This window comes from Temnothorax curvispinosus, unplaced genomic scaffold (assembly GCF_003070985.1).
Source record: "Temnothorax curvispinosus isolate PA1 unplaced genomic scaffold, ASM307098v1 QBEX01007519.1, whole genome shotgun sequence".
Taxonomy (NCBI): domain Eukaryota; kingdom Metazoa; phylum Arthropoda; class Insecta; order Hymenoptera; family Formicidae; genus Temnothorax; species Temnothorax curvispinosus.
Window position 1 is genome coordinate 1,307 of NW_020217299.1, and position 12,315 is coordinate 13,621.

At 32.3% G+C, this 12,315-nt stretch overlaps 1 protein-coding gene across 3 annotated transcripts; it reads right to left on the reverse strand.

Annotated features, from left to right (window-relative positions):
• Positions 1 to 3,410: 3,410 nt before the first annotated feature.
• On the reverse strand, positions 3,411 to 12,267 carry LOC112457124 (NPC intracellular cholesterol transporter 1 homolog 1b-like). 3 transcript variants are annotated; one of them, XM_025020016.1, is made up of 10 exons: positions 11,970 to 12,267; positions 9,139 to 9,317; positions 7,988 to 8,234; positions 7,797 to 7,870; positions 7,223 to 7,667; positions 6,441 to 6,686; positions 6,057 to 6,359; positions 5,002 to 5,569; positions 4,283 to 4,765; positions 3,497 to 3,873 (listed from the first exon to the last, which is right to left on the reverse strand). In XM_025020016.1, exons 2-10 carry the CDS (start codon positions 9,252 to 9,254, stop codon positions 3,497 to 3,499), a joined length of 2,859 nt encoding a protein of 952 aa, XP_024875784.1. In that variant the 5' UTR covers positions 9,255 to 9,317; positions 11,970 to 12,267. The 3 variants fall into 3 exon arrangements, with proteins under 3 accessions (XP_024875785.1, XP_024875786.1, XP_024875784.1); XM_025020017.1 differs by lacking the exon at positions 11,970 to 12,267 and having other exon boundaries at positions 3,411 to 3,873; positions 9,139 to 9,254; XM_025020018.1 differs by lacking the exons at positions 9,139 to 9,317; positions 11,970 to 12,267 and having other exon boundaries at positions 3,411 to 3,873; positions 7,797 to 7,916; positions 7,988 to 8,080.
• Positions 12,268 to 12,315: the final 48 nt, after the last annotated feature.

The following is a 12,315-nucleotide window of genomic DNA, read 5'->3' on the forward strand; positions in this document are numbered from 1 at the left end:
CCATATAGATATTACAGATTGTTTTATTGGCTAAAAAGTTTTTAAATGTGTATTTAAGCGACTTTAAATATAAGAATTAGATTATAAGCAAGTCTTAGTGCGCACTCAGTGTGCACTAGTGCAAGCGCCCGAATTCGCTATTAGATTTCAACCAATTGATTTGTTCATCGAATATCTAGCAGATAGTCATCGTGTCGTTCCCGAATCAAAGATCAATTACGAAGTTTTCCTCTCCTCTTTAGAGAAGAGACTACAGCTCTATATCGAAGTTTCCCGTGCGTCTCTCGTAGTCTCAGGTCTTCCTCTTAATCCGGATCCTTATCCATACCACTGTTTTGATTAAATCATTAAATCTTTCCCGCTGCAAAATAGAATTTGAAAGACATTGATGCACAATAATTTTTCTATTATGGTCTAGTGGGACTATAATATTGAAATGGAATCGATACACTGAGAAAAAAAAGCTTCAATTAAAGTGCTATCACGGTGTTCCAAAAACATAAGTGCAGTTTATTTAATTCTATTATTAGACTCAATATCTGGATTATTAAAACAATAATTTAATTACTGAGGCACCCCGTGATATCATTTTAATTGAAGCAGCAGCTTTCTTTTCTCAGTGTACAATTCTGTGCATTCTTAGTACCTTGAAAGTCGGTATCATATTCTCCATCAAGTTTTTTTCTTTGAATTTATTATTAAGCATCAATAATTATGTGATAATTTCAAATAAATTCCACAAAAGCGTTGACATTATTAAAGTGAATACAACAGATATTATTTATAGCAATCGATTATTGTTAAAAATTATTCCTTACTCTAAAAGTTGCATAAAAGCAAGATATCTAAGGTTGTGCTTTCCACTGGATTAGAAGAGAAGACGTGATTGATATTTAAATCCTTTACATTATTCAATTAAAAATTGTTGTGTCGAAAGTTTCATATTATTTATACGCACTGTATTTGTGATTCAACTAATTTTTTAAAGATTTTCTTATTTTAAAATAAACGTTTGAATCAATTGGGTATAGTACAGAGTAAATAAATCAAATGTCTCATTAGATGCATTTATTTTTCTGCAAAGATTTTTTATACATATATATAGCACACAATATATCGATATCACCATTTTTTTTCATTTTTGCTCTTTTGACTAGATCAGCTGATTTATGATAGAAATATAATATCTTGCTGCAGCAATTGTGCATATAATGTAAGTCAGAATGCAATATAATGTTACGTATAAGAAAAGTTTTCAAGAAACAGACATTCGTAACAGCTGCATATACACTAGTGTATACAATATACTGGCTAGTGCAAAGCCTGGTATTCCTCGCTGTGAATTACCTGAGCAATCAGTCAAATCGCAAACAAGTCGATTAAATTGGAACATTAATTTCAACTGATTCGTATAAAAAATAAAATTTTTCGAGTAAACTGAAAAATAAAACTAGATTTATTTGTTCATACTTTTACACATTTCTATAACTATCATTTAATAAGAAAGAAAAAGATCGTTGAACAAGCTTGAAAAAACTGGCGGTAAAAATTTATCTGGAACAAAAGTCCCATTTGTCACTTTATTGAGAGTTTTACAACGAAAGAATGAGATTTAATTTGCTATGCACGCTTGAAAGCATTAATTTCATGCACAAACTCTCTCTCTCTCTCTCATTACTCTTTTAATATTTCGTTACGTATGTTGTATATTATGAAATATTGTATTGGAGGAAAAGATATTTTGAGATTGTAACAAAATTTAATTAGAAATTTTTATGAAATCGATTTAATTTGCATTTCAATCTAGATATACATCAGAGTCCGAATTGTCTCGGGATGATAATTCAAAAGCTCATTAAAATTTTACCACATTAAAGTTTCGCTGTTTACAAATTTTGAAGGAAAATGATTACTTTAAAATCGCAATTTTCTTTTAATTAATTTCTTTGGTAATACATTATAGTGACTATACCTGTGTATTAAAAATGCCGATGTATTGTTGAACAGCTTTTGCAATCAACATATTCGACAGTAATTAGTTGTCAATCGACAGAGTTGTTTACGAATCGCGTAAGTATATTGGATTGTGTCCGGAAAGTCAGAAGTGTCGAACATCAAACGACTGTTACAACGCTAATTAACGTATGTAATTGTGATTTTGTATTTGTTTGAGTAAAAAAAGTGCATAATATATAAAAATGACACATGATATAAGATACCTACTTAAAATAATGTTCTCTTTTAAGAAAATATTTGGTTAAATAATATGTAGCATTAGATTCCGTTTAGCTACACATAACAGCGTAATAAGACGATAATACATTAACTGGTGAGTCAATACATTCTTTATATATACATGCATATAACTATATTATTAACAGTAATAGTTGCGAAGATTTGATTATTATTATCTTATAAATAGTTTTCCGGTAAACATTATTCAAGATTGATTGAAATTTTAACGATTTTCTTTTCTTTTCGACATCTGCGTACTCTGCGTATCAAAAGAAACAGAAATTCAAACGAGATGAATTTTAAGAGATAATGATATTTACTGGTAACGATGAAATAATTAAAAGATATGGGATGGATGGTATGTCGTATGTGTGTATATGTGTACATATATACACTTTATATCGGCGCAAACATGCCTCATCAATTACGGAATATACGAATCCCGATTTGTAATAACTTAATCATCGTATCGTTCATGCGTGGCTTTGCTGCCCCCCGGCAGTCTAACTACCGTCGTATCGGATGCTTGGATGTGGAGACAACGTGCGCGTCTCCGAGAGTGTTTCCGATGTACGCTAGCGTGCGAATGAGTACGAATAGCTGGGTGTCTATTATATTCCCCGCCTTTCTATGCGTCTTGTTCAAATTGTGCACCCCCCTTTCCTCTTGTCGCCGTCAATCGGAAATCCGTCGGATTGAGGCCACAAGAGACGAAAGGAACAATTTGTGAAAAAAAAACAAAGGAGACGGGGTTGCAGGAACGAATGGCTGAACAAATGTTAGATGGATTGTGCAAGACTGAGAGGCAGCAGAGGGAGCTTGACAATCAATCTCGAGGTCGCTCCCTCGCCGCTCATTTTTATGTCATAAATATTAATTATAATTATACATAAAGAATAAACGCATCCTGCAAAACATGATTACGTTACGTTTATAATAGTCATGTTCCTTTCCGATCGATGATAATTGATAATAAATCTATATCAACCTTGCTACATTATTTTGTACTTGTTTTTTAAATATTTCTTAATTTTTTAATCTTAATATATTATATATACATATATATACAAATCTATAAATAATGCCGTTTTTAAGTTATCAGACGTATTATTATTATTATCATTATTATTATTAATATTATTTTTGTATATGTGTGATTAATAGTACGAATAGTGTAATAATTTTGTATGTTTATTGAACCAAAAATAAATATTATTGATAAAGAAACATGACTGCCTGAACAATTGTCCATATTTCCGTTTCAATCTTCATCATCAGCCGCAGCAATGGCCTTCTCGGACATCGGTTGCGGTTGTTGTATCACACGTAAACTCTGCGGCCCAATAGTGCTCAATATGACTGGCAACAGAATCAGCCCGTGCCAGAGCCCGAACATAATTACTAAAGAGAATATCCGGAAGAAAGCGACGAACACGTAGGACGTCGAAAAGGCCAGAAGCGAGACGGCGAGAAATGTTGAACCCGCTCCATATGCGACCGCTGCGCCGATGTGCCTAACTGCGGTTAATGTTCGGGTCCTGCGAGCATTATCGTCATCTTCTCGCGACTCAGCATTCAGGAAAGCGTGTGCGACGTGTGCCGCGTAATCCACACTTAAACCAACAGCCAGCTCGAGACCTGTGAAGAATCCTTATTGAATCGGGACGAAATTGTTTGATTAGCAATGAAAGAAGTTTGTTTCTTCCATTGTTTAAATAATGTTATAAGAGAACTCGCTTTAATGTAACAAGAACTCGTGTGTATATGTATATATATGAATTATGTACAGTTTAATAATATTATAATGGAAAGATATTTAATTTTTTAGCCTCACGAAGAATGAAATGAGAATTAAGAATGAAAATTTGCTCTCGGATTCGTACTTTGCACATGATCTTGTAATATAAATATCCTTTTATCTTAGTGTACGTACACATTGTGTACGTACACATAAATGCAAAAGATGTATATGTACATATTTATCTCTGGCATAAACAGATTAACAAAAATCATGAATCACGAAGTCAAAGTAAAAAACTACACTCACCAATACAGGACACTACGTCTATCGTTAGTCCCCAGAAATACATATAGCCACAAACGTTTAGTAGCGTGAGAAGTACACAGAGTAAGATCCAACAACAAGTCTGCACTTCAGCGATCAGGAAGGTTGTGGTACCCATAACGCAGATTAATGCCAAGATGATGTTTCGCGATACTTCTTGACCAATTAGTTTGTCGGCAGTCCAAGGTCCAAACATTTTACTCCACACCGTTACGTATCCATGAATTTGCGCTTCGTTCGTTAAAAGTTTACTGTTATCCATCGCTGGAACCCATTCGTCAGGTCCCTTAAATTGTCTAAAGTTGAAGTCAATGGTTGCTGATATGATTCGTGGGGCATCCCTACCACATCGTAACTTCTCGTTAAAAAAGAAATTTCTCTGATATTTACCACCACCTCGACTAAAAAGAAATTTCGATAGATAGTGGTGGAATTCGTCGTCTGCGATCTTCGTAGTCCTTAAATCTAACGAAAAAAAAGAAAAATATTCAATTAATTTACAAACTTAGTTAATTAATCGAATGATCTGTTTGTCTTAAAAGTTTTGTATGTCTGTGTGAAGTCCATTCTTCTCTAAATTAAGTATAAATTCTGAATATAAATTAATTCAAAATTTCAGAAACACATCTTCTTTAGAAATACATTAACATTTTTGTTTCTCCACTTTTAATACAAACCGAAATAAATATTACGATAAATACCTGTGGTATAATACGTTGACACGAATTTCGCAAAATCAATCGGCCAAGGTTCTATGGTTTGTATAAAAGACGCATTCTGTAAGCGTTCTGTCATATATATTATCTTAGGAAATTCAGAGGAGTAATCAATATCATCTCCCATAAGGACAAAAGCATTAAATCCTTGATCAGGAAATGCTTGATATCGGAGAGCTATATATTCATTCAAATACGATTCTTTCGGTAACAACCATGTTGGATCAAACCATTGTTGCAATCGAAGCAAACCGGTAATGCTTATAGACATTGTTACAAGAGTAATTAATACTATAATAATTTTCCCAGGCGTAGTCAATACTATCTTCGAATACAAAAAGTTTATAAATTTCCAGGAAATTGCATTGCTGATGTCTAATGACTTGGGCGTAAAGTTTTCATGCACGATACATGGTAACATCCCATTTCTTTTCCGTTCTATTCTCCTAGCATCCAAGGTAAAGCAGGCAGTAAAAAATGTGATTTGTAATAAAAATGTCACAAATACGCCCACAGCAGCATAAATACAAAATGATTGAAGTGAAGGTAATATCTAAAAGAAAACATCATTATAATGATGGTATCTTTTCGTAATTGTAATTATTTCTATGTATTAAAAGCAAAAAATGCATAACATAAATCAAATGATCTAGCAATTGTTTTAGATACTTGAAACTAATTTATTTCAAACCAATAATATATTATTGTATTATTTTTGTGTAAAAATAAACAGAAAAAGATATAGTAAATATTTCATATATAAAAAAAATATTTTTAAAAAAATCTCATAAATTATTGTTCAGGATAAAAGCATTACCATTGCAATAACGAGAAAAAAATAATTAGATTACTTAACTAAAAATAATATTCATTTCATGAATACTCATATGTATATAATGTTTCCGTTTAAAATGTAAATATAAATATCCGAATAAATATAAACAAAAATAAATAAAATAAAATAAATAATATAAAATTGTGAATTGGCCACAATGATTGACATCATGCATTCATATATATATTACGATTATTGTACATACTGTAGAAGCACCGATGATAAATGCCACGACATCGGTGAGTGAAGTAATACTGATAGCAGAACCGGCATGACCCAATGCAAGTCCAATTCTTTCTGTTAGTGGCTTATTTAAATTTGATTCATCGGTATGTATCTGTTTCCAAGATGCATTAAGTACAAAAATATCGTCTATCCCTAAACCCAAGAGCATAAATGGTAATGACGTGTGCACTGGACCGTACGGAATTCCGATTAGAGAGCATATTCCCACCGCAAATATAAACGCAGCACCCACGCACAAAAGACCGGTACCAGTGAGACAAAACTGCGAAAAGATGAAGAACTTTCACTAAACAGAAGTACCAAATCACTCAAAAATTGTTACTCTCATAATAGTCATACGTACCCGCCATTCTACCCAATTCTGATTTGACAAAATCGTTAAGACGTATAAAAACATTAATACACTTCCTATAACCAATTTGTCCATATCTTGAAATATGGATGTTGCAGAAATATCTCCGAAACTTCTACCAGCTTCGTAATAAAGCTTCAAGGAATCATTCATATTTCTCTCGCTTTGCAGTTGGTTCGAAAGATTTATTACATTTTCTAGGTAAGCTGATTCCCATTTCAATACGTCCTCTGTTGCCTAGATATAGATAACTGGTTTTTATTCTAAGTTAATTATTATTTGTTCATTATATGAATGAGGTTTAATATTATGGATTAAAATAAAATTCTGAGTAATTTGCAAATATATATATATATATATATATAATAAAGATTATTATATTTTAACTAATAATAAAAATAACAATTTCATAAATCAAGGAAAACTTTTAATATTACTAGAATAGAAATATATGTAATGTACAGATACCGAGATAAAATAAAAATGAAGATCTTCTGATAATTTCAGTATTATACGTTATACGATAAAATTATCTTCGTACAATTGTATGATAAGCTGTGATAATGAAAGGCCTAAATCATATTAAAAGCATACAAATAAAAAGTTTTATTTCCTTTTTTCTTTTTTAAATCTAATTTCTAATTACTCGAATTACTTTCACTAATATAAAGCTTAATTTATGATAAACTTCAAGATATTACAGGACATTCATTCAATATATTAAAACAATGATTAAAAAGCATGACTTAGGCCTTGATATGAACTCACCTTACCCAATCAGCAGTCCCCGCGTTATTTCCAATTTTATCCATGTCTACATTGAGAAAACTAACATGAACCATCATATCAGTTCTTATGGCTCCCGCAGCAATGATTCTACCCCTCTCATCTAGAGTTACGTCTCCCAGAAGTTCACTGAAATTCATGGTGTGGCCCAATCTGGGACTCACTTTTACCGTATTTACCTTTGTGATAATTTCTTCTGTGGAATCTTTCTCAATTTTGTCGCTATCAAAATCCCATAAATCCAAGATGCTAAACACAAGGCAACTCATAGGCAAACTCTCGATTATACTGCAATACGTATTACTATCAACATGAATGGACGGCTCAAATGTTTGATTAACATTAGAAGTGTGATCGTCATCAAAAAAATTGTCTTCCAATAGAGAACTTTGTCTCTTCTGTCTGTACAGAGAACCAGAAATAGCAGGAACTCTGTAAATAGACATTACCTTGGTACATACAATTAATCATTTTTCCTATTTTTTGTACAACTTTTTTGCAAGGCTCATGTTAGATATTTAATACAAAATTAATTTTCTAAGAATTTTTTTATATGTTTACCTCATACAAACATCTGTCCAAGAAATGTTCTCGGGTGTCCGAGTAGTCATCATTTGTTTAGTAATTTCATTTAACTGCAACAGATGATTAAAAAATATTCTCTGCAGTACTGACAGTTCGCTATAATCAATCGGATGAGAATTTATAATCGTCAATTGAGACAAATCACCTATTGTATTAAATTTAATTACCTTAATAAGCGTTTGCTGTTCTAAGAGATTATCGCCAGTTAGAATAAACGTTTCAATTCGCAGAGCCTCCGAGTAGTGCGACATCAGCCATTCGGTGGATCTCACGAAGTCAGAATCCGGTGGTACCCAAAGCCTGAGGGGATTCTTTTCCTGACGGAAACGGAGCAGGCCTAAGAGACAGACTAGCACCACCACGAGACATCCGAGCATCCACCTGTACGGCTTTTGGGCGATGTGCACTCCAAGCCTGCTCAAAGAACGACGGCGTTGCACCGTTGTTAGACTGTTCGTCACGGCATCCAGACAGCACCGTGTCCAAAATCAGGCTGGTATCACGTAAAACGTCTTATGTCCATTTCTACCAAAGATTAACTTTAATCTCTGTTTAACTTCTTTGCTTCTTATCTTTTCCTAGTTCTAAGAATTAGAGAAAGATGAAAAGTAAGTTAAACTAAGATTAAAGTTAATCTACATTGATAGAAATGGCCATTAAAGACACATCTTTAAGACACCTTGTGGTATGATGTCTAAAAGACGTCTTACGTCCCGATTTTGGATATGCGTGCTGTCTGGGGTGTCAGCTCGTTGAAACCCAGAGTATTAGTTACATATTACATCTAATTATAATTTCTCACTCAACAATGTAAATGTACTACAATGTTAAATGTAATATAACACACGTTGTTGAGTGCAAAATTATATAAATGTACCCTGAAGGAAAAATGTCTCAGAATTTTTCATGTTATTAAATCCGAATTTCTATAAAAGTTTTCAGACTTTCTCAGAGTGCGTGCTCAGAATTTTTCAGATCCTTTTATACGAATTGAAACATTTTTCAGAAAAACTCAGACAAAATAATAATAAAATACTTTTAAATTTCTCTGCCAATACAATCTTTGTAAAAATCTGAGTAAATATGAAAAAGTATGTTTATCAATTTATCAGAAATTTTCATACATACAAATACTGAAATATTCCGAAAATCCCCAATTTTCTGGGAAGTATCTGAGAAATTTTATTTATTTTTTCAGAATTTTTTATCAGTCAACTCTTACAAAATTTCTGAGAAAATATAAAAAATGTTTTCACTAGGGTAATGATAACTTATGCTCTGTGTGTTGACTGGGAAGATTCCGAAGCAAGGCACTTACCGATAAAAAAAATGTTCCACCGTCCTGGATATGCGTTCTGGTAGGGTGTACCAAAATCTACGGCACACCATCCTCTTGGCACGAACCTCGTGCAGCTCCATTTCCTCCTTGATCATGATGAGAGAGGATCGACGCGTTATCCAGCGTAGCGACTAGTCGGCGCGATTGAAATTGCTCGTCTGAAAAGACAATGGCATTTGGAATCGCCGCGCGTCGCGATGGATGACCAATCGCTATTAATGACTGTTCTCGTGTATAATAGTTGCTTTCCATTTACATAAAAACTCAGATAATTCTCACTTGTGACGTCATAACTCAGTTAAATGCACGTTCTTTTTGCATGCTGGCAAGTGAGATTCAACTGAGTTTTCATCCACAATCGAGACCATGTGCTCTAATGAATCTAAATAAACTCACATTAAAAGTGAGACTATGGATCTGTATTATTATGTGATAGCTTTGTTACCGAAATAAGCAGGTAAATACAAAATGACATATCCTACCTAAGTATAAAATACTCACATAACTGACAAGAGAACCTCGCAAAGTGAAAAATTCTGATTTTAATATAACTTTCCACACATGTAGGGGGAGTAAAAAGATAAATTTAGATATTTTTTGTAGCTGCCCAAAAACGGTTTTAAGGGGTGAAACCACTGCTCATAGTAGAGCGGTTTTTTGCTTTTCTCGATATATCTTGAAAAATATTTGAAATATAAAAAAATGTTTCTTATAAAAGTTTTACAGTAAAATCTTTTCTATTCGACAACATTAATAATATTTTTTTAAAATAATTTTTTAAACAAAATTTTGATTAAAAATTAAAAAAAAAATTTTTTTAATGAAATTTTATTAATGTGGTTGAATAAAGATGTTTTTACCATAAAACTTTTATTTGAAACATTTTTTGATATCTTAAATACTTTCCGAAATATATCGAGAAAAACAAAAAGCCGCTCTACATATAAAGGGCGATTTCACCCTTTAGAACCATTTTTTGGCAGTAACAAAAAATTTCTAAATTCATCTTTTTACCCCCCTCCCTCCTACATGTGTGCAAAGTTTTATAATAAGAACATTTATGTGTATTTAACCGCAACAAATAATTTTTTCAAAAATTTAGTTATTTTTGCATCTCTTATTTAAAAAAATATCTGTTGCGTGCGTTATTTAATAAAATTGTAAAATGAAGATACTTTTATCCTGAATGTACTTATAATTCTTTAAACAATATTGTAACAATTTTAGCGCCAACTAAAAATTTCTAAATTTATTTACCTGTGTGTGCGTGCGTGCGTGTGTGTTTTATGAAATATTTTAGTTTTAGAGGTTCTTTTGTCGATTTAATCTACACAATTAAATGGTTAAGTTTGTTTTATTTCAATTCGCTGAATTTAATTTGCGAGAAATTATTAACTTTATTTATATAAAATATTGATTTTATTTCGTCATTCATTTGGTTTTGTTTTTATTTTGTATTCAGAAGTATGTACATGATTATTTCGCTTGATAGAACGTGTTTTTCCATTTCTTAACTTACGAAAGTTTATTATCAAAAATTGCACATAATTATCGTAAGTAAACAAAATATAAATAGTAGTTATACGAGTGAAGGATGTGACGGACAGCGTGCATTAATTCCACAGTTGATGATACACTTGAATGAATTATTAAACTTGTTGATACTTTATACTCTTCAACTATGAAATTAATGCAGATAGATCTCTAATAGAAATCCATACTCTCTTCCATCATAGATAATATCTACAAATCCATAATAGACATCCATTAGACATCTATTATGGATGTATAGTAGATTTATATACATAATGTTTCTAACAGATCAATATTGATTAAGTTTTATAAGTAAATTTAAATTTTTAGATAATTTAAAATTATTTATTTTTATACAATTTTTAGAAGTATTACGTTATATACAGTATATATACTAGATTAACCATAGATATTTAATGGAGCTCTGATGGTAATAGACGTTAATTAGACGTTTAATGGAGCTTTGGTGGATATCTAATAGACGTTAAAGACGCGAGCGTTAGAACGCGACGCGGCTACCATGCGCCAGTACTTTCTCGTGATAAAAAAAATCACGCGCTAGTATAAAAGGCCAGCCTGTGAAAGGGCTGACCGCAATAATTTTTTGCTGCAGATCATCTGAAGTGACCTCTGGTATCACATAGCAGGGGTCTGCGAAGCAATTTTTGATAATTTGTTGGATACAACTTATAATTAATTCAATATTTCAATAACAGACTGGTGAACAAGCTAGGTGTTAGTGCTCAAATTTTATATTATAAACAATAAGTAATACAGACGTTTCGGCCTTGAATACGGCCTTCATCAGTGTTAGAGTAAATTCGAAATCATAAAACGCGCGATAGAGTAGATATATCCGATAGATTAGTTTTTCTTTATATTAAATAATAAAAAGAAAGAGTAGAGCTTTTTCATGGACAAAATGGCCAAATTTTTTTAAATCTAAAAAGAATTACTAATGGAATATTTGATAAATACACTGAAAAATCGAAACGAATTCAAAGTGATACAAAGTCGAGCAAAGTATCCAGAATTATGCACTATATCGATATCGGAATTCTTCAGAGTGTTTTATCAGCACAACTACCCGATAACAACCAAAAATAAAATCGTGCACATGCAGTACGTGTCAAAGGTTGAAAATTACGTAACCGTTACATTGTAACGCATATACTCACAGAAAAATAATCAATTATTTTACAGCCAAGAAAAGCACTTACTTATTTTATTTCACTTCATATAAGTAAGTTTTCTTAAAACAAAGAATTTTTTCTTACTAATACGTAATAGACTGGGGTCAGGATCTCGAGCAACAGGCACGGCAGTTATAGTTTAGAAACGCTCTTTATTCGGCTCCGCGCTTTCGATACACGTCTGTTCGCGCTCGCTGCCGTAACCATGACTGCAGGCAACCTAAACGGGGGCCATCTATTGGGCCCTGTATTCTCAAACTAGTATCACGCCTTAATTACTATATCACAAATAGTTTTCAAATATCTTGACTCAAAAGTCAAGAATATTGTTTTGAGTAAATGTAATCTTTACAATGACTTCATGGTAGATTTGTGCTGGATATATAATCTTATCAAATACTCCGCAATCCGCAATTCGCAAATCTATTAT